This window comes from Oncorhynchus kisutch, linkage group LG7 (assembly GCF_002021735.2).
Source record: "Oncorhynchus kisutch isolate 150728-3 linkage group LG7, Okis_V2, whole genome shotgun sequence".
Classification (NCBI taxonomy): domain Eukaryota; kingdom Metazoa; phylum Chordata; class Actinopteri; order Salmoniformes; family Salmonidae; genus Oncorhynchus; species Oncorhynchus kisutch.
Genome location: NC_034180.2, coordinates 7,787,892 through 7,815,314, shown reverse-complemented (window position 1 = coordinate 7,815,314; position 27,423 = coordinate 7,787,892). Strand labels below are relative to the sequence as shown.

General features: G+C 42.3%; 1 protein-coding gene across 4 annotated transcripts in view; it reads left to right on the top strand.

Moving 5' to 3' along the window:
- The window catches only part of LOC109894762 (neurotrophin receptor-interacting factor homolog), a 52,419-nt gene that overhangs the window by 20,221 nt on the left and 4,775 nt on the right, over positions 1–27,423 (top strand). The window contains exons 1-7 of one of the 4 annotated variants that reach the window (XM_031828112.1): positions 2,200–2,696; positions 13,262–13,392; positions 13,539–13,703; positions 20,335–20,499; positions 20,669–20,780; positions 20,999–21,120; positions 23,206–23,354. In XM_031828112.1, coding sequence (XP_031683972.1) covers positions 2,417–2,696; positions 13,262–13,392; positions 13,539–13,703; positions 20,335–20,499; positions 20,669–20,780; positions 20,999–21,120; positions 23,206–23,354 — 1,124 coding nt within the window. In that variant the 5' untranslated portion in view covers positions 2,200–2,416. Of the gene's footprint in view, positions 1–2,199; positions 2,697–13,261; positions 13,393–13,538; positions 13,704–20,334; positions 20,500–20,668; positions 20,781–20,998; positions 22,417–23,205; positions 23,355–27,423 lie in introns of those variants that run through there. The other 3 variants (XM_031828114.1, XM_031828115.1, XM_031828113.1) reach the window with 3 other exon arrangements.

Sequence of the window (27,423 nt, the reverse complement as noted above, 5' to 3'; positions counted from 1 at the left end):
CATACAGATATTCATGGGATTTGTAGTGCTTTATGATTGTCATATTAGCAGTTAATAAGCATTTCATTTTAGGTCAGTAAATACAGGCAGATATATTGATAAGTCACATTGTCCTTGAGAGATTTACACGGCTATCAAAATGTCATGCCAGGGGAAGCCTACATGAAACTCAGCCCTTATATTAAGTGTTTCTAAAATCCTTTATGGGAAAATGAATGGTGGAAAAACGATTGGAACCATTTCCTTGTTTGACCACAAGGTTTTATGGATATAACTTATACTATTGTCCTCTAATGGCAGTGGCATGTATTCATGCATGCCAAGGGAAGCCAGGCTTCCCAAAAAAATTGACAAAAAAAAAATCTCTGTTTCATAATTTTCCTTCAATTTGCAAAAGGCTTACAGGAGAAATCTGAGCAAGCAATACAGCGCCCCTCTGTCTCTATACTTGTAGGCCATCCATCTGATGCTGTCAGGCTTAAACGAGTATGACATTGTTGCCGCCCGTAGAATTTAAAGTAAGGGAAGCCAGCGAGCATTTGGCCTCCCTTGACATAAAATGTGCCAATCAGCGTTGAGCTAAACTGAGCGAGCTCAACAGTGAATGGATCTGGCGCACCGAAATAGAGTATCAAGGGAAGCCATCTTGGATTTAGGTGTCACTCCTAACATATCCCATTGAGAGCATATGGCATTAACTTGAATAGTTGCATCTCGTTGTGTTGCTGTCCTCCGGTGTCTAGCTAGCTAGCTAAAATTGTCCCTGTCCAAAATTAGCTATAGATGGAGCTAGGGATTTGGACTTGTGGTTTTACTTAATTCTCCATACTAGGCAATGACTATTACGGCGATTCTGATCCATTGTTGTGACCGGCCTAATTGGATGGAAGTTCCATATGTAGCTAACTATAGATGTAGGCCTAAAAGGCTAATGTTAACTAGCCAATGTTGCCCATGAATGGAAGTTAGGCTAGCAAGCATTTTAGCCAGGTAGCCTAGGACAAAAAAACAAAAATGTGTATTGTACTGTATGATAGAGTGATAGTGTTTTGTCAACATGAAAGAGAGGAGGCTGGCATTGGAGTTTCTCTACAAGTTGGGTGAGACGACATGTTTTTCTACTTGCACCAATGCCCACACACAAGTCAGAACCATGGACAGCCACATCATATTTAGCTTACGTTGATTGTACTACATTGTTTTTGGTATTAGACTAAGCATAGGTGATTTGAAGTTGAAATGTTGCTGGAATAGTGGAGGCAGCTCCTGTTGTTTTCTTTGCGACTTGTGGTAACTCAAATCAAATTTTATACAGCCCGACAGGATGCTCTCGATTGTGCATCTGTAGAAGTTTGTGAGTGCTTTTGGTGACAAGCCGAATTTCTTCAGCCTCCTGAGGTTGAAGAGGCGCTGCTGCGCCTTCTTCACGATGCTGTCTGTGTGGGTGGACCAATTCAGTTTGTCTGTGATGTGTACGCCGAGGAACTTAAAACTTACTACCCTCTCCACTACTGTTCCATCAATGTAGTGGAGAGGGTAGTAAGTTAAGTTCCTCGGCGTACACATCAGACATACTGAATTGGTCCACCTACACAGACAGCATCGTGAACTCTTTGTGGTTCTAAATCAAGTTGTTTAGTGGTCCGAAAATGTCGGAAACATTTACTGGCTTGACCACGCTGTAGGTCCTGTAACGGTCTGTTACTGTACATGCAATATGCTTTGTGGATTGCACTGGACAGAGGTTGCTATCAGTTTTTTTTTTATAAAACAAAAAAGGTATGGTTGAATTTATTCTGCCACTGTTTTCTTATTGTCTCTGCCTTATATATATATATATATATATATACACACACACACGCGCAAGGCATATGCAAGGCATATGAATTACACAGGTTACAGAGCAAACACAATTACCACAACACAGGTTGTAATTTGGCTACCGAGATTTTACCCACTGCTCAATAGCCGGGTTTCCCCAAACGTGCACGTTTTGGGTTTTTGCCCTCGCGCTACAAAGCGGATTCAAATAACCAACTCATCATCATCAAGCTTTGATTATTTGAATCAGCTGTGATGTTCTATGGCCAAAAAAAACTAAGTGCACCCAGGGGGGACCCCAAGAGGTTTAGAAAACCCTGCTCTATGGGGAGGCCGTAACCGGCCTCACACTCCAGTACAGTAGGTGGCGGTGTGTGTACCTTTCAGAAGAAGTAGTAGACGGAAGTGAACAGTGACCAATAATCATTTCCAAGTTAGCGTTTTTATTGTTGTTTTTCAGACATTTATTAATTCCATGTGCTCATTTAATTGCACAGCATCACATACTTGTCCTAGGTAGTCTTTAATTCGCGTTGGTGACCGGACTTGGTTGATAGACGTTATCTAGGTAACGCTAGCTAGCTAGCTGCTAATAATGGCTAACTGTATGGTTCTTCACACGCAAATAGCCTCCATCATGGAGGTGCTAGCGAATGCAGCAGTGACAGAGGTCTGTAAACTCGTAGACGATGGCTATGCAGTGTTTCGTTTGGAAATAACTCAAAGCCAGAAAGAAAACAGGACATTGCGGAGGAAACTACAACTACTGGAACTGAAGGTGGCACGGGAGCGCGCAGAGACAACGCAAGATCGCGTCCTCGCCAGTCGTCCCAGTAGTGTCAAGATCCTCGACAGATACAGAGAAATGACAAGAGGTACATTTTGCAGGAGGCCTGTCGCCCGGTTCCTCTCGTTGCTTGTGCCTTTAGATGTATTACATTCTTATGGTTAAAAGGGAAAGATTCACCACTTCACCTACATAATTCTGAGTGATGAGGTGTTAAAGAAATAATGATGCACTATAGCGGTATTTTAAAATGTTCGTGCCAGATAGTTACACTGATGACGCCATCAGTTGATTGAGCGTGCTGTTTGATCTAAAAATGGAGCCATGTTTTGTAGCAATTATTGTGGCACAATGTGTGTTTCGCTAATTGCACGATCACGAATAGATTTGGTTGTCCCTGTTCAATAGAGCCATTGCAGGGCTTGAAATTCAGGGACATTGTCTAGTACCATGTGAAAACTACTGGCCCAAATGAAAAAATTACTGTTCCGAGCCAAGATTATAGAAAGGCAAGTTGAACATGCAGAATTTCAATCATGGGTCGCTTAATTTGCAGCCTGCGCAAGTACCTTGTAGCCAACCATACCACCGATTGTTTGGAAAAAGCTTCATGCTGTTACTTTGTATATTGTCATGGCAGACCCTCGTTGTAAAAATGAAATAAATCAAACAGCACTGGAAACCTAGGATCCCGCTCTTTTCAATAATTGTTTTTACCGGCGATTACAATCGGATGAATGAGGAGTTGTGGCTTTGCCACCCACCAGTTGATATTCCGATGATACATTTGTATTTTTTTATTTCACCAGGTAGGCCAGTTGAGAACAAATTCTCATTTACAACTGCGACCTGGCCAAGATAAAGCAAAGCAGTGCGACAAGAACAACAAATAAATGACATAGCTCATTAACAGCTTCTGGAATTAAGCTGGTTTTAAACAATTATAGACTACAGAATAGCATTATTACAATATTCATATTTACCAACAAGTAAGTGATGTGTAAATTTGTCTTGACAAGCAAGGAGCTACATATAGTGTAGGCGTACGTAAATCTTTATTTGCTAATAATGGTATCTGTGTAGGATGTCTGGCGGAGGACTTTTATTCTGTGTTGGTGAAATACGCCTGCCGATGTTCAACCTTGCCTCCGCTGTGAGGGGTCAAGCATGAGTATCAGGCCATACTCAGGCGGGGCTCTCTAGTCTAGACCGAGAGGGAAAGTCTTGACATTCTTGCCTCAGCTTGGAAACCGAATGCTGCTTGATAACTGTGAAGCGTCAGATGTCGGCAAGATTGTTTGTATTTAATCCTTTACATACTTTTTCTGTTTTGGAGTTTGAAAATGTACTGGCCCAAGCAGGACATATGGAAAGCATGATTAACTTTGGTGAGCTCAGCAGATGTTGCCGGGCCAACGGGCAGCCCTGTAATATTCATATGTGTAAACATACTGAATTGTAATTGGATGCATTTTACCTCAATATACTGTGCAATGATTGGTTAAGACTACCCAAATAGTTAGGTCATGGGCAGTTTGATCCTGGTTGGCTATATGTGAACATGCCAGTTATAGCTAGCTAATAAAGAGTTACGTTAAGAAATATCCTGTAGTACTGCATTTTATTATTTTGTACAAAGTGTGCAAAACAAGACATGGTGTCAGAGTAAAAGGTCTTACAAGATGGATTTTTCTGGAGTTCCTTCACCTCGAATGGACTGGGAGTCCACAAACTTGCATGGCGTAAGTACAAACAGCATGTGGAGCTAATGTTCACGGGTCCTCTGAATGAAAGGAAACGTGCAGCTACCTGCTCCTCTGGATCGGTGAAAAAGGGAGAGATATTTACAACACATGGACACTTACCAAGGCTGAATCAAAAGTTACTGAAAACATACTACGAACGTTTTGAAGCATATGTTGTGCCGAAGACCAATACGATTTTCAATTTTCGTATATACGGGCTCTCGGTCAAACCTCGCAGGGCAAACAGAGAACTGACTTGTTCCTGACAAAGATATAAATATACTCTGACAGAGGTAGTTCCTGCTTCCGAGCCAGAGACTGGGCGTGGTTTAGACTCACCCAGCCTATCGTTGATTGTTGGCGCAGAGGCTGGTCCCAGCCCCCTAAGCCCTTCAGCGGTCAGTCGTTGTAGCTGTGTAGAATATACAGGCACCTGTTATCTAACAAAATACAGTTTGTTCTCACAACACTACGTTCTCAATGTGCCCACCCCAACTCATTGCACAGTTCCTGTCTTCATGTTATTCTGTATTTTTCCATCATGAGAAAGGCCCATGGCCCTGAAACTGTTAAATGTTTCAAGTCAGCTATTTATTTATTTTGATTTCACCTTTATTTAACCAGGTAGGCAAGTTGAGAACAAGTTCTCATTTACAATTGCGACCTGGCCAAGATAAAGCAAAGCAGTTCGACAGATAAAACGACACAGAGTTACACATGGAGTAAAACAAACATACAGTCAATAATACAGTATAAACAAGTCTATATACAATGTGAGCAAATGAGGTGAGATAAGGGAGGTAAAGGCAAAAAAAGGCCATGGTGGCAAAGTAAATACAATATAGCAAGTAAAACACTGGAATGGTAGATTTGCAATGGAAGAAATGTGCAAAGTAGAAATAAAAATAAATGGGGTGCAAAGGAGCATAATTAATTAATTAAATACAGTAGGGAAAGAGGTAGTTGTTTGGGCTAAATTATAGGTAGGCTATGTACAGGTGCAGTAATATGTGAGCTGCTCTGCTCTGTTGCATAACACATACATCCACACAAGCCAACAGCAGATAATATTCAATCACATATGGTAACCGACTATAGTGCATAACACAGAATCCTCATACAAGCGAGTCTTTTGAACAGTTTGTGACAGAGCTGCGTCTGCTTGTGAAAGACTGATTATGCAAACAAGGATGGTATGGTCAGGGACCGTATTGTATTTGGAGTACATCACCGCGAGTGAGAGAGAAACTTTTGAATGTTGGGTCTGAGGTAACGCTGGACAAAGCTATCGACATAGCCAGATCTCATGAGCTAGCACAGGCTCAGAAAACCATTTAGCGCGGCAGCACGAGTGCATCACGTGAACAAGCAGTGCACGCAGTCAGGCAGGCGTCAAAGCACACCTCTGGTGCCCAGAGAGCGAGTTTTAGAACAGAGAGAGACATAACTCCAAAACAGAGCGACACAGACTCAAAACATGTGGATACAAAGTGCATGGCGAACAAGGAAATTGCCCAGCTAAAGGCAAACAGTGTACTAAATGTGGAAAATGGAACCACTTTGCAACAGTGTGCAGAGCTTACCGTGGAAAAACAGTACACAGTGAGTGAAGATGAAATGTCAATCAAAGAGTCAAACGCTGATGAACTGTTTATTGATTCAGTTACACAGAAAAGTCAGAGAGACAGAGCAAGCCTTTGCTGACATTGAGGCACAAAGTAAACATTCCTCTGAATAAGTACCGCAGCTTGACATCAAATACAAGGAAAGTGACATGATGTTGGACTTATATGTTGTTGACACTAGAGCACCTGCAGTGCTAGGTCTTAAAGCATGTTTAGACATGGACCTCATCAAGTTATCAGTGACAGCACCAGTAGAGACAGACAATGTACTGGAGGAGTTTGCTGATGTTTTTACAGGAATAGGATTATTCTCAGGAGAACGTACCATTCACCTTGACCCAGATGCAACCCCTGTGGTCTGCCCACCGAGAAAGATTCCCCTTGCTCTCTGCCCGTCTGAAGAAAGAGTTGGAGAGCATGGAGCAATCTGACATAGTCACCAAGGTTACAGAACCGACTGACTGGGTAAACGCGTTAGTGGTGGTGGAACAACTCACAGGCAAGCTCCGAGTATGTCTCGACCCAAGAGACTTGAACAAGGCTAACGCCCCCATTATCCTTTACCGACGCTAGATGGCATCACACACAAGCTAGCGGGAGCACACTACTTCAGTGTCATGGACGCTAGATCAGGCTACTGGGCTATCAAGCTCACAACATTCAACACACCTTTTGGACGCTACAGGTTCCGTCGCCTGCCTTTTGGGATTATCTCACCCCAAGACGAGTTTCAGCGAAAGATCAAAGTGTACGAAGGCCTCGATGGAGTTGTGGCAATTGTGGACGACATCCTTGTCTATGGTCGAACCAAAGAGGAGCACGACCAAAAACTCTGCACGATGCTGCAAAGGTCCCGCGAGAGAGGAGTCCGGCTCAACCCCGAGAAGAGGTCAGCTGCTTCGGACATCTTCTCACAGCGACTGGAATCAAGCCAGATCCACAGAAGATCTTAGCCATAAAAGAAATGGAGCCACCAAAGAACCGTGCAGAGCTGGAAACAGTGCTTGGCATGGTCAACTACTTAGCCAAGTTCGCACCCAGCCTCTCCAATGCTAATGCACCTCTGCGTCAACTGCTAAAGCAGTCGAGTGATTTTCTCTGGGACAAGCAACACAACATTGCTTTCCAGAATGTGAAAGACTTGATCACGAGAGAACCAGGACCAATCCTTGCCTACTACGACCCCGACAAAGAGCTCAGACTCCAAGTGGACCCGTCAAAGTATGGACTAGGTGCAGTGCTACTGCAAGAAGGAAAGGCCATCGGCTACGCTTCCAAATCTCTCACAGACTGTGAAATCAACTACGCTCAAATCAAAAAGGAGCTCTACGCCATTCTGTTCGGATGTAAATGTTTCCATCAGTACATGTATGGACGACAAGTAATTGAGGAATCCGACCACAAGCCCCTTGAGTCAATCGTGAGGAAACCACTAGCATGGTGGTGCAAGTGCACACTGTGTACAGCAACTTTACCAGTTAGTGACACAAAACTGAAGGAGATCCAAGCAGAAAAGGACTCGCAACTCGCACAGCTGAGGAAAGTCATACAGGTCCCCGAGGAGAGGAGAAAATGCCCTCAGAGAGTCTCAGATTTCTGGAACCATCATGATGAACTATCACAGATCGACAGAATAATTTTCAAAGGAGAGAAAAATCATTATTCCTACCAGTCTCAGAAGAGATTTTGACAAAGATCCATGCTGGACACATGGGCATGGACAAGTGCAAACAGAGAGCACGGGACATTTTGTTTTGGCAAATGTGCCAAATGTCTTGAACGACGCCCCTCAAACACTAAAGAGACAATGTTACCTCACTGTATCCCAGACCGACCCTGGCAGGTCATGGCAACCGATCTGTTCACCTGGAACAACGAGGACTACATCGTAACAGTGGACTACTACAGCAGATACTTCAAACTCGACAAGCTTCACAGCACCACATCTGCAGCTGTGATACACAAGCTGAAAGCAGTCTGCCAGGCATGGCATTGTAGAGACTTTAATATCTGACAATGGGCCCTGTTACAAATCAAATGAGTTTGAATCCTTCACAAAAGCATGGGAGTTTACACATGTCACCGCAAGCCCACATTACCCTCAAAGTAATGGCCTTGCTGAAAAATCTGTGCAGATTGCTAAATCGCTCATGGAGAAAGCAAAAGCAGACAAGAGAGACCCCTACCTCAGTCTCCTTGAATACTGCAACACTCCAGTTGACAACTTCCAATCACCAGCCCAGCTGTTGATGAGCCGCAGACTTTGCTCAAACCTTCCCAGCACCAACTAGCAGACAACAACAACAAAATGCGATACTACGACAGGTCAGCTTGACCACTGATCGACGGAGAGTCAGTTAGAATCCAGGAGCAATGGCCTCTGGAAGCCAGCAGTCGTCATCCAGCCAGCTGACACTGAACGTTCATATCACATCTGCACCGCAGAAGGAGCGGTATACCGCCACAATCGTCGTCACCTACTGAACACAAAAGAACAACACACTGAGATGAACTGTTCCCCTGAAAGAGAATGTGATGGACTAAACACACACAGCACAACATACTTACCTGAATACCTGCAACACTACAAGAACTGTTGACTGATAGAATCATGCTCAGCATCATATCGCACAAGGTCAGGAAGAAAGGTCAAGCCCAGAGCTGTCCTAGACCTGTGAAATGTCAAAGGGTGTAGGCGGATCGGTGCCCTAAAAGAGTTTGACTGTAAACTTCTTATTGAAAGTAAACTTAATGCTTTGGTATTGTATTTGTTTGAAATGTTAAGATGTTATTTCTACAGTGAAAGCTGAGTTGCTGAGAATCCCTTGTTTGAAAAGTAACAGTATGTTGGATTATTGTTTGAGTGTTGATTCATTTGGTGTAGTATGCAATATAAAATGGTTACTTACCTTGAGTTCAAACTACAGACCATATTCAAAAGAAACCCTTAGAATATGTAAACATTTCTTGTTTTAAAAGGGGGATGTAATATTCATGTGTAAACATACTGAATTGTAATGGGAGGCATTTTACTGACATACTGTGCTATGATTGGTTTAGACCACCCAAATGGTTAGGTCATGGGCAGTTTGATCCTGGTTGGCGATACGTGAATTTGCTCTTTATTAGCTAGCTATAACTGGCAACGTTAAGAAATATCCTGTAGTACTGCATTTTATTATTTTGTACAAGGTGTGCAAAACAAGACACTTCCTTGTCCAATTGTGTTCCCACCCTGAAAGCAGGCTCATAGATCAGGCATGGGTGTAACAGTACTCTTCTTGCGTTGTGTACAATCAATCATCGACACGAACTCCAACTTGTAGCACCAGTCATGGAGCTTTATTCTGATAGAAACAGCACAAAATTGCACGTCATGCAATGTACAGCTCATCATCCAACTCTGCACTCACGCACTGTACACAATATACAAACCCCACCAGACACAATAAGTTGCTAGCTAGTATTATCTGGAATTCTTTACAACAAAATGCATAACAAATATGCACCAAAAAAAACGCTACATCTTGTGTGGTGTTCTAATAACATTTGCAAACAAATTGATATCAATTGTACATTTAAATCATCACGTGGGAGTATAAAAATCACTTTTGACGTACAGTGCTTTGCAACCAACAACTTACCACTGGTTTGGTGCTTGTTCACTGGGATGAGTCTAACTGAAACATCCTCGTAAGCAAGCTACGCAAACCAGCCAATAAGATGCCATGTTGAGTAGGTGAAGGCAAGACTAAAACCAAAAACCCATTGGCAAGGGGAAATCACCAATATAACCCTGTTACATGGGCAAATCCAGTCCTCGGAGCGGTCACTTTTTCCCCTAGCAAACACAGCTGATTAAACTAATTACATTCTAAACTGAAGATCATGATTAGTTGATTATTGGAGTCAGGTGTGTTAACTAGGGCTGGAGCAAAAGTGTGACACCGATCAGGCCCCGAGGACTGGAGTTACCCATCCCTGTCCTAGATCAACTGACGGTGGCAGCCAAGACCAACTGGGATAATGAGTAAGTTGTTTTGTTGTTGGTAGCTAGTTAACAATATAAGCTCTCTTTTTACACGAGGCAGTGTTATTCAGTACAATTGTGATCAGGTCAGCCATATTGGTGCTAGCTAGTACCACTACAAGTCAAGATATCCAAGTTTAGCTAGCTAGCTTTGTTCACTATACCTAAAATGTACTGTAGTCTAGTGTTATAATTAACTAGCTTCAGTGCAGGTCATTAGGAGCAAAACTGAAGAAATGTTTTGCGAAGCGTAAATGTGTGACTTTGGCTTTATGACTCATGAGTAACTATACCCATGTTGGAGCTAGCTAGCTAACATTTTGTATTTGGTTAGGATCCCCATTAGCTGTTGCAAAAGCAGCAGATACTCTCCCTGGGGTCCAAAACATGTCTGAGATGTCTCATTCCACATCTTGCTGCTACACAATGATTTCCCATTCATTTCTAATAGTGTTTTTGTCTTTCTCGCACAGACAATACCACTTAGATACAAAGAAGTTGATGACTCAAGGACATGTGAAAGGTCTCATAACAATCTCCCCTTGTATCAAAGTGACTCTGAACACCTCACTGCACCACACAAATACATCATATGCAAGTATTCCCTTTGTAGAACTGTAGTATTTATATATATTCCCTACATTGTCACTGTTCCTGCATACTACTGTGTAAAGTCACTTCGTCTCCAGAGCAAGTACTGTCTGGAATACAAGCCATGTCTACTATCTTTAAATCTATTTGCAATATAAAAGCAACTGTTTTATTGAAACATGTTTACTTGCCAACAAATGATACACCAACTCCCTGCATAATTTGTTTTAGCAGTACGATTGTAGGTAGTTTAGACAAATGCATTTCATGAATATCAATGAATTGATCGAAGTTGAAGTCAACACTATTGGTTTCTGATGCAAATGGAATCATGTAGTCACTTGTCAGTACAATTGTGAAACAATTTTTTAAATATAAAACATTGAATCAAACTCCATTATACAGTACCAGTCAACTGTTTGGACGCACCTACTCATTGCAGGGGTTTTATTTATTTTGTACTATTTTCTACATTGTAGAATAATAGTGAAGACCATGAAACAACACATATGGAATCAATCACCCAACCTCAACCCAATTGAGATGGTTTGGGATGAATTGGACCGCAGAGTGAAGGAAAAGCAGCCAACAAGTGCTCAGCATGTGGGAACTCCTTCAAGACTGTTGGAAAATCATTCCTCATGAAGCTGGTTGAGAGAATGCCAAGAGTGTGCAAAGCTGGCAAAGGGAAAATAGTCCAATTTAAAAAAGCCATTGAATGAGTAGGTGGGTCCAAACTTGACTGGTACTGTATACATACATAAAAGGAGTGGCTCCGTAAGAAGCATCTCAAGTTCCTGGAGTGGCCTAGCCAGTCTCCAGACCTGAACCCAATAGAACATCTTTGGAGGGAGCTGAAAGTCCGTATTGCCCAGCGACAGACCCGAAACCTGAAGGATCTGTAGAAGGTCTGTATGGAGGAGTGAGCCAAAATCCTTGCTGTAGTGTGTGCAAACCTGGTCAATAACTACAGGAAACATATGATCTGTAATTGCAAACAAAGGTTTCTGTACCAAATATTAAGTTATGATTTTCTGATGTATCAAATACTTATGTCATGCAATACAATTCTGGATTTTTGTTTTAGAGTCAGTCTCTCACAGTTGAAGTGTACCTATGATAAAAAGTACAGACCTCTACATGCTTTGTAAGTAGGAAAACCTGCAAAATCAGCAGTGTATCAAATACTTGTTCTCACCACTGTATGCGTTACACTCAGAGTCAATGATGGACTGATTTAGACCTGGGTTTCACAAACGAATCGTAGCACTAAGAATCTTTCATATCAATGGAATTAAGATCGCAGTGTTATAATGGTTTTGGGAAACTTAGCCCAAGTGGGTGCGATTTAATGATCAGGTAGAACATAAAACTAGCAGGCCCCAGACTTCGTAGGGTAAGAGTTGATTCCCAAAAGCTTCTTAAGGTTATGTTCATTGTTTGAACCTTCATGTAGGAGCATCGTTTAATCTGATTTCCCCCCCCCCGAAACGTTTGTGTTCCTATCTCCAAGAGTGCATTAGTGTCTAACAATTAACAATACACACATGTAAAATAATGGAATTAACAAATATTAGGATGAGCAATGCCGGAGTGGTATAGACTAAAATACAGTATATACATATGAAATGAGTAAGGCAATTGAGGTGATATGTACATGAATGTAGGGTTAACGTTAGCTAAGTTACCTCAGCTCGACATCTTCTTTGCTGCACTGATCGGATGCCTTACTCTTTTGAAGTGGAAAAATCAATGGAATAGCATCACTTTTCAACGTTCGACGATCTGGTGTAAGGTATGCGCTTGGAGTCAGGAAGCAGGTGCAGAAGGGGAGTTTAATAAACACGAACAAGGCAGATAAACAAAACAGGAGATGCGTACTGAACGTGAACACAACCACTAGGCCACAGAGGGCTAAATAAAGGGAGCGTAATCAAGGTGATGTAGAAGTCCAGGGGTGCGTAATGATGGGGAGCAGGTGCATGTGATGATAGGGGTGACACCTGGCAACCTCATTAGTTGAGACTTCAGGTCTGCTTCGAAATCCCCTGGCTGAAAGTGCTGCCTACAAATACTGGCATTTGGATATTTCTCAAGGAGAGTATTCACATCAATTGGATCCACCTCTACCGGGACGGTACTACGTCTTGAAATCGCTATGAATTCTGGATGTTGTGGTTCACTTACAACCAAGAAATGTGGATGGCCCGTTTCTACCGGGGAAATGCAGAAACGCTCATATTTGCGTGTAGTGGGGAAATTCTCGATTCTTTATGAAAAATGCTATGTTAATAACATATTCATGGACATATACAGTGAAATAGAGCAGCGGTGAAATGTCCCTTTAGCCAGAATTCGGTCTTGGTCAATTTTTGGGAAGTATGCAATAAATTCCCCTGATTACTTATCTATCTTGCACAAAGACACTATCATATTCTAAACAGATTCTTGATTTACTGCATTTCTATTATTTACTAATTTGAAACAATATAATACATGGAACATAATATCGATCTATAAATAGTACTCTATATCAAGAAGTAATCCGAAGTGTTACCTTACATCCTTGCCAATTTTACACAGTGTCAATAGGGTAAAATATACCATTCAGCATTGAAGGTGGCTAACCTAACCACCTCATTTCCCCCAATCACTCTCTCAGGTGAAGAACATCTCACTGGAGACTACAGGAGCTTTGTGGAGCCAGCGGAACACAATACATGGAGAGATGACCAACCAATAAATGTTGATGAGGGGAGTGGAACCTCAACCCAGCACGTTATTGTGATAGAGGTCAGTGTAACAGTACATCAAATGTGGCCAGTTTATTTCAGAAAGGCTCCCCTCAGCTAGTCACTTGCTTACATGTACATCCTCATTTGAGCTTGTGAGACATTTATCTAATATTGTACCTGTAATAACCTTTCTTCTTGTGTCAGTCTGAAGATGCAGAGGCTGTAGGTCTTAGGGCCAAGCAGGAGAGGTCTGAAGGAGAGGAGGACCCATGGCACATAAGAGACATCCAGACTGGAGTGCCCCCTGTAGCCACGGAGGACACCACAACTGCCCCAGCGCTGCCAAGGACCCGACGCAGCATCACGGAGGTCAGTGGGACGCAGAACGCCATCAAGTCAGAGACAGACACCAAGACTTTAACTGTAACACAAAGGCTTTTACACACAGGATCTGACCACAGGTCACACCCAGAGAGACTGGGGAGACTGGGCTGTCTTCCTGCTCCCGGCTCAGAGTATTTACTTTATGGTAACCCGAGCCTGAGGACATTTCATTCCCATCGGGATGCGTTAGAGACTGGCAATGATCCGTCTTGTTCTTCTACTACAGAGATGGACCCTGACAACATGCCTTTGGGTTTAGAGACACAGACTGATCTGTCTAGAGAGGTCTGGAACCAGTACAGTAGTAGTGTATACCCAGAAAGGTGCTTAGATAAGAAAGGGGAGGGTTTGGTCGAAGATGAAGTGACTGTGAAAGTGGAGGGCGACATTTCTCCCACATGGAATGCAGATAGTCACCTAGGATACAGACTCTCACAGGGCAGCGATTTCTTAGATTACAGGGAAAGCTTAGAGACTAATCCAAATAACACGACCCACTCCCCTTTACACACACTCAAGGATTACAACCCAGTGTCCACTTCAATGGGGCCTTCCGATTCACACGAACGCAGCCTTTTCGATCAGGTATTGAACTCAAACGACAGGGCTAGAGCCCAGGCTCAGGGAAGGGGAGCAACATCAGGCAATAGTAAAGAGAAACGGTTCCTCTGCATGTTCTGTAACAAAGGCTTCAGCTGCCCCCAGAAGGTGGAGATCCACCAGAGGGTACACACAGGGGAGAAACCCTTCAGCTGTACCCAGTGTCACATGCGCTTTGCCCAGGCTGGTGACCTGAAGCGGCACCATAGAATCCACACAGGGGAGAAACCCTACAACTGCCCCCAGTGTGAGAAGAGGTTTTCCCGCCAGCACCATCTGAAGATGCACCTGAAGGTCCACACGGGAGAAAGGCCGTTCGCATGTGCGCACTGTGGGAAGAGGTTCTCAGAGAAGAGCTACCTCAGAATACACCAGAAGAAAAAACATTCCACTCTATAACATAAAGTAACCATTCCACTCGATGGCTTCTGACGTTTAGGTCAAACCCTACTTTAACCCCTTACACTTGTGGGAATTGGCCTATATGGATGGAGCTAAATTGAAATGTTTCTTACAGAAGAAATAGGGAAAGCATATGCATAACCATGGTAGCAATCAAAGGGGAACAGTTTGGAGATCATGTGAAAGTTATTAGACTAAAAGTGAGGACACAACAGTTCAACTGACAAGACTGAATCCAAACATTACATTGTTGATTTTATGCACATTTTACATTTACTCTACTTATGTTTTACTCTACTTATGTGTTTGTTTAAAACGAAATCAGAAAATACTCTGGATACTTTCAGTAACATAATAAGAATATTCCTGGATGTAGGATAGGTGCAACATAAGACAACAAAAATTATAAGGGTTTGAGTGAGGTGTAATTGGTGTTTCCAAGTGGCAACACACCTCTCCAAATTGTGCACAGTTCCTAAGTAATGTCATTGCACTTTTATATCTTAAAGAAGAGTCTTAAACTTTAAGGTGATATTTTTAGCACCTCCTAGCTGTGCAGTTGAGGAACTGGAGCAAACACACTTGTGGTGCTTTCGTTTGGAACACAACCCTGCATCCCAGCCTTTACACAAGGACTGTTGTTTAAGCAACCTTTTACAAAGCACAATCTGGGACAGGTGTTCATCATTTGAAACCTTGTTCTAATGCCAACATGAATTATAAATGCTAAATTATAAAATATGTCTAACACAGTGTTATGCTTTCACAAGGCAATTCAGAGAAGCAGATCTTAAGTTTCCATGCGCATGGAATAGAGTCATAAGTCAATTCAAATGCGTGGTCTGCGGCAAATCTTCACAATACAACAAACAGGCTCATTCTGTTCAGGACAACCCAGGGTATAACGCCATGTCATCTTGTAACTAGGGCTGTTGCAGTGACCATATTACTGCCACACCAGCAGTCATGACTAAGGTAAAATTCCACTTGTCATGGTGATCTCACTTTATGCACTCTGGATATGCTTTGTTAGTACCCAACTTGCTAACAACCATCAGGTCCTAATGGCTCTATTGTCCCTCTAACCACTCTGACATCACATCAAACACATATCATCAAAGCAGAACACCTATAGTACTTTTAAAACTCACGTCACTGTGATAATCAAATTTGAAGAAAGAAGTTCAACAGCAGGTTGAAACAGTGTGAAACATGGTCGTTCTGGATGTTGTTTCAAATCCTAACAACGAAATGGACAGCACTTTCAAAGGTGATGATTCATTCAAAACACCCATACACACAGTGTTTATGAGAATCGCAGAATGATGAACTTACTAAATGACTGAGAGTTTGACTGTGTGATATTAGATTGCTTCTTGTGTAAATATTTTCAGTCTGGATTTTAATGATTTGTATGAGCCTAAACCCGGAAAAAAACGGAATTATGATTGTGCCTTTTATACAGTACATAGCCTACCGCATATTACGAATGGCAGAAAAACATAAAACAAAACTGATTTATGATGTCTTTGGTCCATAATTGGTCTAGCCTATACTCAAAGTAAACAAATTCGAGTAATCGCCTCGGAGTGTGACCTGTATTATACTGGATAGATTTGTAACTTTCTGCTACGCTCCATGAGTCGGGGAGAGAATGTATAGCTCTAGGCGCTGCTGTTGGTTCATTGATTGATTGATTGTGCAGTGCGGCTTACAAGTTTGCCTACAATTAGTGAATTTGTATTTGATTTTGAATAGCCTAGTTAAAGGGCATTTAAAAAAAAAAAGTAATTGATTGGGTCAGACATTACCTTTATACATATCTCACCGCCAGGCGTTCCCATCTCCTCCTCGCTCCCCTTTATTCCTGTCTCGAGCGCGCAGACGGGCCGTCAACAGTTTAGTGAAATATGTTTCACTATCGATGTTCCCGAACAGATTTCAATTGGTTTCCCAAATTAAGCATGGGGTAGCTGCAGGAACAAGGTTGGTGGCCTCCATTCGCTATTCGAGTGCCAACAGATGAAATTAATATTTTTCCTCGGCCACTGTTGATAATGGGCCATTCTAAATCGACATTTTACATATTAGTAAAGACTAGATTAATTTGAGAATAGTCTGATGGGTGAAAATATGATCAATTGATGAGGGAACAGCTGTGCAGCCTGAGGCAAGGAACAGAGATCGAGCTTGTTTTTCTTTCTACTTTCTCAAATCATCAATATCCTGTAGTCACACCATGCAGCCCATATGTTTTGCTTTCTAAGTCAGCTAGACTTAACAAGCCTACAGCCTATGGCATTGAGCATAGCCAGATAACATAGGTCTACAGTAGGCCAACTCATAATCTGTTCTTCTGAAATACATTTTGTTCAGATCATAATGTTTATTTAGACCTGACTAAAATAAATAATGGATTTATTGTGATGGTATATATTACATTGATTTATTATACTTTTTTTAATGTAGATGTTCCAAAGGCCCGCATCGGCAGCTTGTATGGGGGGAGGCCTGGAGATGCTTAACTTGTTTATGTTAATTAACTGTCAATTACCGTGAGACCTGCAGTCTCTTGCATGACAATAACCGTTTGACAAAATTTCATGACCACAGCCCTCTTAATTTACATTCCCCTCACTCAGACAATAAAAACATTTGCAAAAGTTGCCCAATTAGCTGGATGGAGGGATGCATCTTCTTGTAGTGTGGTGCTCAAGTTCAGAACGTCTGTCAGTCAAAACCCATTCAGCGCTGAGACCCTGAGCTCCAACGTCATGTATGGCATGTTACTGTACAGCCACTTCCTTCCAATTTATGTGCATTTTCATTGTCGACAGAAAAGCTCCACAGATGCATTTGGAATAAGGAGAGTAACATATTTCATTATTAAATATTCCTCAGTATAATATTGCATCCAGACATACACTGAGTATACCAAAACATTACCAACACCTTCCTAATATTGAGTTGCCCCCCTCCCTCCCTTTTGCACTCAGAACAGCCTCAATTCATCGAATCATGTTGACTCCAATGCTTCCCACAGTTGTGTCAAATTGGCTGGATGTCCTTTGGGTGATAGACCATACTTGATACACACAGGAAACTGTTGCGCATGAAAACCCAGCAACGTTGCAGTTCTTGACATAAACCAGTGTGTCAAATCTTTTGTTTTGCCCATTCACCCTCTGAATGACACACACACACACACATCTCAATTGTCTCGAGTCCTTTAACCCGTCTCCTCCCCTTCATCTACACTGACTGAAATGGATTTATCAAGTGATTTCAATAAGGGATCCTAGCCTTATCTGGTCAGTCTGTTATGGAAAGACTTCTTAATGTTTTGTACACTCAGTTTGTAAGGCATACATAAGCCTAAAAAGTATGTTACATATTGTATGTAGGCTATAATGATGTTCACAAATGCCTATTTCATTACTTCCATTCAACTACTTATTTTTTTCCCCCCCAAGACACTTTTTTAATGAGAAAATGAATGTAGTTTATGCAGAATTATGTATATATATATGTGGTTTTCATATGGTGTATTTAAAACTTGTTTATGTTTAATAAACACAGAAATGGGACTTTCCTAAGACTTTCATTGAGACTCTCTTTAGTATACAGTTGTGGCCAAAAGTTGAGAATGACACAAATATAAATATTCACAAAGTCTGCTGCCTCAGTTTGTATGATGGCAATTTGCATATACTCCAGAATGTTATGAAGAGTGATCAGCTGAATTGCAATTAATTGCAACGTCCCTCTTTGCCATGCAAATTAACTGAATCCCCCAAAAACATTTCCACTGCATTTCAGCCCTGCCACAAAATGACCACCTGACGACATGTCAGTGATTCTCTCGTTAACACAGGTGTGAGTGTTGATGAGGACAAGGCTGGAGATCACTCTGTCATGCTGATTGAGTTTGAATAACAGACTGGAAGCTTCAAAAAGAGGGTGGTGCTTGGAATCATTGTTCTTCCTCTGTCAATCATGGTTACCTGCAAGGAAACACATGTCGTCATCGTTGCTTTGCACAAAAAGAGCTTCGAAGGGGAAAGGATATTGTTGCCAGTGAGATTGCACCAGAATCAACCATTTATAGGATCATCAAGGAGAGCGGTTCAAATGTTGTGAAGAAGGCTTCAGGGCGCCCAAGAAAGTCCAGCAAGAGCCAGAACCGTCTCCTAAAATTGATTCAGCTGCGGGATCGGGGCACCACCAGTACATAGCTTGCTCAGGAATGGCAGCAGGCAGGTGTGAGTGCATCTGCACGCACAGTGAGGCGAAGACTTTTGGAGGATGGCCTAGTGTCAAGAAGGGCAGCAATGAAGCCAATTCTCTCCAGGAAAAACATCAGGGACAGACTGATATTCTGCTAAACGTACAGGGATGAGGACTGGGGTAAAGTCATTTTCTCTGATGAATCCCCTTTCTGATTGTTTGGGGCATCCGGAAAAAGGTGAGCGCTACCATCAGTCCTGTGTCATGCCAACAGTAAAGCATCCTGAGACCATTCATGTGTGGGGTTACTTCTCAGCCAAGGGAGTGGGCTCACTCACAATTCTGCCGAAGAACACAGTATGGTACCAACACATCCTCCGAGAGCATGTTCTCCCAACCATCCAGGAACAGTTTGGTGACGAACAATGCCTTTTCCAGCATGATGGAGCACCTTGACATAAGGCAAAAGTGATAACTAAGTGGCTCGGGGAACAAAACAGATATATTTTGGGTCCATGGCCAGGAAACACCCCAGATCTTAATCCCATTGAGAACTTGTGGTCAATCCTCAAGAAGCGGGTGGACAAACAAAAACCCACAAATTCAAAGCATTGATTATGCAAGAATAGGCTGCCATCAGTCAGGATGTGGCCCAGAAATGAATTGACAGCATGCCAGGGTGGATTGCAGAGGTCTTGAAAAAGAAGGGTCAACACTACAAATATTGATTCTTTGCATCAACTCCATGTAATTGTCAATAAAAGCCTTTGACATTTATGAAATGCTTGTAATTATACTTCAGTATTCCATAGTAACATCTGACAAAAATATCTAAAGACACTGAAGCAGCAAACTTTGTGGAAATTAATATTTGTGTAATTCTCAAAACTTTTGGCCACGACTGTACATCACATCTGATCTCACCCTATTCTGCATACATTTGACTACGCTTTATACCCAATATACACTTACTAAATATACCTACACTAACATACCTATTGTACACCTCAAAATAGTTTAGCCAGATTTCTCTAATGATGACTTATCATAGCCAACTTATTCTTTACCAACAACATAGGTCTACCATGATAATAATGCAATTTAAAATCAAAAGGACCAGACAAAACAGGACAGATAAAAATAGTTTAGGTTGGGCGAGCATAGGGGAACTAGGAATGCACAAAAGGGGATGGGGTGACAGAGTCAATCATAGACGCTAGGCTATATGATAGGTTTATCAACAGTGAAGCTGTTCTGCAACTACAGTATAGGACTCGAACGTAGTGGGGATTGGTAAACACTCCATGTTGAAAGTGTGTTTATTATCTGTGTGTACATACCTGAGGGAGTGTATGTCTGTGTAATCTGTATCACCTGTCTCTTCCAGGAGGAGGAGGGTCCAGAGGTGCTGCTGGTGAAGGAGGAGGGGTGTGAGGAGGATCTGGGGAACCCTGAGGGGACCATGGTCATGGAGGACAACCAGACTACACCTCCTCCTGAACCCACAGAGGAACCAGCTGAGCAGCACAGGACCACACACAGTCTCACTGAGGTGAGACTTTTAATTATCAAACCATTAGAGTGTCAAGCAATCAAATCAACTAACATGTTTGCATAGTACTCATAGCAATCCCTCATTGCCCAATCAGAAGCTGCTCCATTGCAGGGTGCTCATATCAGATTTCTTGATCCAACATCCTCTCACTCTGTATCTCTTACAGTCAGTAGACATGGAGGATGGGAAGCCTGATCTGCTGCTGGTCAAAGAGGAGACAATAGAAGACGAACCAGAGAGCATTGATCTGCTGAGTGGACTAAAGATGGGGGAGCAAGGTAAGGGAGAAATACATATAGCTAATATAGTAATAGATCTTCAATGGGAATACTGATACGCCTGGCTATTTATTTTCATTCATAAAATTAAATCAATACAACTTCTTTAAATACAAAAAAACATTAAATATTTATTTCACCAGGTAATTGACTCAACTAAATGTGTAGAGTTTCCTCTGACATGTTTGTAAAGTCTATTTTGTAACCCCTTCCTGCAGGTGGTTGGCTGGAGGCTAACAGAGGAGACTGGACAGCCATCTTGGATTCCCAGACAGGTGCATCCAAGGGCTCAGGGGATGACATCACTGTGCAGTCCAGGACCAGAGGCGACATAGTGGAGGTCAGTGGATGGAACAGCATCCTCAACTCTGGGCTGGGGTACAACACTGTTAACCACAGAAAGAAACAGACATCTGAACTTAGTCTCCATGACAACAGACTGGCTGAGACCTGGGCGAGGCGTAGACTTGGTCTCCGGGGACGGGGAGGTGTCAGTTTGTGGCGGAAGAGAATAGAAACGGATTCGGCTAGCGATGCTCTGTCCTGCTCCTATAGTTGTGATTCAGAGAGACTGATGGGGCCTCAGGTTAACCCCCTAGCAGGTGCTGCCTTCAGCCTGCCTTCTATAGGATCTATCAACTGGGACATGGACCCTGCGACAACACAGACTCTCCCTGGCCTTCATCCTCCTCACAATCTCCTAATGTTAAACCAGACCTCAGACAATGCCAGTGCCTCAACACTAAATGGCTACACAAGCCCATTGACAAATGACAGTAGTGGAGATGGAATCTGTAAAGGTGGCTGCGCCAAAGAGAAGAGCTTCCCGTGTTCGTTCTGTGAGAAAGCCTTCAGTTTCCCCAAACAGGTGGAGATTCACCAGAGGGTGCACACGGGGGAGAAACCATTCCTCTGCCGCCTATGCCGGGTCAGTTTCTCCCACTCGTCCAGCCTGAAGAGGCACCAGAGGGTCCACACTGGGGTGAAACCCTTCAGCTGTACCCAGTGTCACATGCGCTTCGCCCAGGCTGGTGACCTGAAAAGGCACCAGAGGGTCCACACAGGGGAGAAACCATACGGCTGTACTCAGTGTGAGAAGAGGTTCTCACACCAGCACAAGCTGAAGATGCACATGAAGATCCACACGGGAGAGAGGCCATTCACCTGTACTCACTGCGGGAAGAGGTTCTCAGAGAAGAGCTATCTCAGGATACACCAGCAGAAAAACCATTCCACTCTATAACATTGAAAGTAACCATTCCACTCGTTAGACGTTTAGATCAAACCCTGCATTAAACACAGATTAATTTTCATTGTCAACAGAAAATAGCCACAGATGCATTTGGATTAACAGATTTCAGTGTTAAATATTCCATGGTAGAATATTGTATCCAGACATTGTGTGCTATATAATCCTACAAAGTCTGCAACATATTGTTTGTACTGTGTAGGATATATGATGTTCACAAATGCCTATTTCATTACTTCCATTCAACTATTAAATGTTTTTCCCAAGACACTTTTTGATGTGAAAATGAATCAAGTATATCAAGCACATGCTGATTTAATTGAGACGTGTATGTGTGGTTTTCAAATGGTGAATTTAAAACTTGTTTGTTTAATAAAGACAAAATGGGACTTTTCATTCTAAGACTTTCATTGAGACTCTTTAGTATACATCACATCTGATCTCACCCTGTTCTGCATAAACCCAACAGTGCTTTATAACCAATATACACTTACTAAATATACCTACACACTAACAAACACCTACTGTACACGTCAAAATAGGTTTGTCTGGTGGTGACTTCACTGATCATAGCTGACTTATTTTTACCCACAACATATGTCGTGGGAATGGGTAAACACTCCATGTCACTCCGTGTCTGTGTGTACACACCCAAGGGAGTGTACAATGAGAATACCGAACATTAGGAACACCTTCCTAATATTGAGTTGCACCCCCTTTTGCCCTCAGAACTGCCTCAATTTGTCGGGTCATGGACTCGACACGGTGTTGAAAGCGTTCCACAAGGATGTTGACCCATGCTTCCCACAGTTGTGTCAAGTTGGCTGGATGCCCTTTGGGTGGTGGACCATTCTTGATACACACAGGAAACTGTTGCGCATGAAAACCCCAGAAGCGTTGCAGTTCTTGAGATAAACCGGTGTGCCTGGCACATTACTACCATACCCCGCTCATCGGCACATTCACCTTCTGAATGGCACACATGCGCAATCCAAAATCATTTTTTTAGCAGTCTCCTCCCCTTCATCTACACTGATTAAAGTGGATTTAACAAGTGGCATTAATAAGAGATCGTAGTTTTCACCTGGATTCACCTAGTCCGTCTGCCATGGAAAGAGCATGGATTCTTAATATTTTGTAAACTCAGTTGATGTCTGTATCATCTGTCTCTTCCAGGAAGAGGAGGGTCCAGAGGTGCTTCTGGTGAAGGAGGAGGGGTGTGAGGAGGTTCTGGAGAACCCTGAGGGGAGAACCAGACTACACCTCCTCCTGAAGCCACAGAGGAACCAGCTGAGCAGCACAGGACCACACACAGTCTCCCTGAGGTGAGCCCACTGTGAACTACTGTCTGTATGGTATTAGGTCAGGGCCTGTATCCACAAACACTCTCAGAGGAGGAGTGCTGATCTAGGATCAGTTTAGCCTTTTAGATCATAATGAATACGGTTATTTGTAAATATCTTAGATCAACACTCCTGGTCTTAGATGCTTTGTGGATACGGGCCCTGGTCTTGACAAATTTTGTGTTAAGTGTAGAACCATGCCTTAGAATTACCAAACCATCAAAGGCATAGTTCGGGATTCTGGCAATGGATCCCTTTATCCACTTATCCAGAGTCAGGTGGATACCATTTTTACGTCTCTACATCCAGTATGCAGGAAGTTAGAGGTAATTTCATGAGTCAATGATAACTACACCATATTATGTTACATTACAGCCTTATTCTAAAATGGATTCAATAAAATTTTTTCTCATCAATCTACAATCAATACTCCATAATGACAAAGCAAAAACTGTTTTTTAGAATTTTTTGCAAATGTATACCTAAGTATTTAGACCTTTGCTAGGAGACTCGAAATTGAGATCAGGTGCATCCTGTTTCCATTGATCATCCGTGAGATGTTTCTACAACTTGATTGGCTTCCACCTGTGGTAAATTCATTGATTGGACATGATTTAGAAAGGCACACAACTGTCTATATAAGGTCCCACAGTTGACAGTGCATGTCGGAGCAAAAACCAAGCAATGAGGTTGAAGGAATTGTCCGTAGAGCTCCGAGACAGGATTTTGTCGAGGCACAGATCTGGGAAAGGGTACCAAAACATTTCTGCAGCATTGAAGATCCTCAAGAACACAGTGGCCTCCATCATATTTAAATGGAATAAGTTTGGAACCACCAAGACTCTTCCTAGAGCTGGCCACCCCGCCAAACTGAACAATTGGGCCTTGGTCAGGGAGGTGACGAAGAACCCAATGGTCACTCTTACAGAGCTCCAGAGTTCCTCTGTTTTGAAGGGAGAACCTTCCAGAAGGACAACCATCTCTGCAGCACTCCACCAAACAGGTCTTTATGGTAGAGTGACCAGATGGATGCTTACTCCTCAGTAAAAGGCAGGACAGCATGCTTAGAGTTTGCCAAAAGGCCCCTAAAGGACTCTCTGACCATGAGAAACAAGATTCTCTGGTCTGATGAAACCAAGATTGAACTCTTTGGCCTGAACTTACAGCCTTAATCTAAAATAACCGCCATAAAATAAGTCATTTTTTGGGGTGTGGAACGAACAGCTGACTTTAGACGGAATTAGGAATTTTCTAATCTGACTTCTCTGTGGCCGTGTATGGAAATTGTCTTTCTGGGCCGGGTGTCAGTTAAACTACAATACCAAAGAAATTCATATCTTGCAATAAACTACTTTAACCTCAAGAGAAGACAGTTTAAATGTAAAAAATAAAAAGCATAATGTTCTCGTACTTAAACAGTCCTGATCAGATAGGTCTAGACAATATCCAAAACAACTAACAATACACTGAATTCATATATTTTCAATAATTTACAACACAATACCACAACAATGTTTTTCAATCTGGGAGGTAAAGTCAATAAAGTATTCGATAATTTGTGTATTTTGGATGCCATTAAAATGTACCAGAAGCCGCCAGAAGAGGGCTAGTTTTCCAAAAAGTTCTTAACCCGAGGGATCCTGGTGGAAAACACTAAGCCCTACCATGGACGTCCGGTGTCGGTCGGTGCTCAGTGAGTGAGGATACTTGTTACAGTAAATGGAACGAGGGTAGGTGGTCCATGTCATGGGAGGTGTCGGGAGAGGTGACATTCACCGGAGACAGAGAGAGAGGCAGTGTGAGGGATTGTCCAGATTGTTTTTGCAGTCTTGCTTTAACCACCAGACAACAGAAAGATGAGCAGAACATGACAATATGCAAGTGGAAGGGAGGACAGTAGCAGGTGACCCAACTGTGGTTTGTGACTACTACGATTTCCCATTGTAGCCAATTCAATGGCAGTAATTCCATTACCAATTTGGTAACAGAATTGCGAGTTTCAATCCCTTGATATCAGAAAAAATAATAACTAATTGGTACAGTAAGTCTACTTTTACATGTTACTTATGACCTGTTATTATGCTTCCTCCTCATGAGTGTAAACTGTGTAACAAGAGTTTCTAAGTAACCTTATCAGACATAGGAGTGTTCACAACGGGGAGAAATCTTATCAGTGTGGTACACAGGGGATATCTGGGAACTATTCTTTAGCTGACATATTATAACTATCATGTGAAATGTCTTGGGGTAAGAAGGTAATTCATCCCCCTTGGCGTTTTTCCTATTTTGTTACATTACAACCTATAATTTAAATATATTTTTATTTGGATTTCATGTAATGTACATACACAAAATAGTCCAAATTGATGAAGTGAAAAAAATAACTTGTTCAAAAAAAACATTAGAACAGAAAAATGGTGCGTGCATATGTATTCAACCCCTTTGCTATAAAGCCCCTAAATAAGACCTGGTGCAACCAATTACCTTCAGAAGTAACATAATTAGTTAAATAAAGTCCACCTGTGCGCAATCTAAGTGTCACATGATCTGAGTATATATACGCCCCAGAGTCTGCAACGCCACTAAGCAAGCTGCACCATGAAGACCAAGGAGCTCTCCAAACAGGTCAGGGACAAAATTGTGCAGAAGTACAGATAAGGGATGGTTTTTAAAAAAATATCCGAAACTTTGAACATCCCACGAAGCAGCGTTAAATCCATTATTAAAAAATGGAAAGAATATGGCACCACAACAAACCTGCCAAGAGAGGGCCACCCACCAAAACTCACAGACCAGGCAAGGAAGGCTTTAATCAGAGAGGCAACAAAGAGACCAAAGATAACCCTGAAGGAGCTGCAAAGCTCCACAGTGGAGATTGGTGTATCTATATAGGACCACTTTAAGCTGTATACTCCACAGAGCTGGGCTTTACGGAAGAGTGGCCAGAAAAAAATCCCTTGCTTAAAGAAGAAAATAAGTAAACATGTTTGGTGTTCGCCAAAAGGCATGTGGGAGACTCCCCTAACATATGGAAGAAGGTACTCTGGTCAGATGAGACAAAAATTTTGCTTTTTGGCAATCAAGGAAAATGTTTTCCTTGCAAATAGTTATGCACGCTCAAGTTCTGTTTTATTTCTCGTTTGTTTCACGATAAAAAATATTTTGTATCTTCAAAGTGGTAGGCATGTTGTGTCAATCAAATGATACAAACCCCCCCCAAAATCTATTTTAAATCCAGGTTGTAAGGCAACAAAATAGGAACAATGCCAAGGGGTGTGAATACTTTCGCAATCCACTGTGTCACTCAACAACCCCTTCGTTAACTTTTCATTTGAAACGGGCTTATGTAAATATGTTTTTAGAGAAACTAAAATCAGGCTAGAACAGTTGAATATTTAACATACTGAGGTAATGTACACTGGGAAAAAATATAAACGCTATATACACTGCTCAAAAAAATAAAGGGAACACTAAAATAACACATCCTAGATCTGAATTAATGAAATATTCTTATTAAATACTTTTCTCTTTACATAGTTGAATGTGCTGACAACAAAAACACACAAAGTATCAATGGAAATTAAATTGATCAACCCATGGAGGTCTGGATTTGGAGTCACACTCAAAATTAAAAGTGGAAAACCACACTACAGGCTGATCCAACTTGGATGTAATGTCCTTAAAACAAGTCCAAATTAGGCTCAGTAGTGTGAGTGGCCTCCACGTGCCTGTATGACCTCCCTACAACGCCTGGGCATGCTCCTGATGAGGTGGCGGATGGTCTCCTGAGGGATCTCCTCCCAGACCTGGACTAAAGCATCCGCCAACTCCTGGACAGTCTGTGGTGCAACGTGGCGTTGGTGGATGGAGCGAGACATGATGTCCCAGATGTGCTCAATTGGATTCAGGTCTGGGGAACGGGCGGGCCAGTCTATAGCATCAATGCCTTCCTCTTGCAGGAACTGCTGACACACTGCAGCCACATGAGGTCTAGCATTGTCTTGCATTAGGAGGAACCCAGGGCCAACCGCACCAGCATATGGTCTCACGA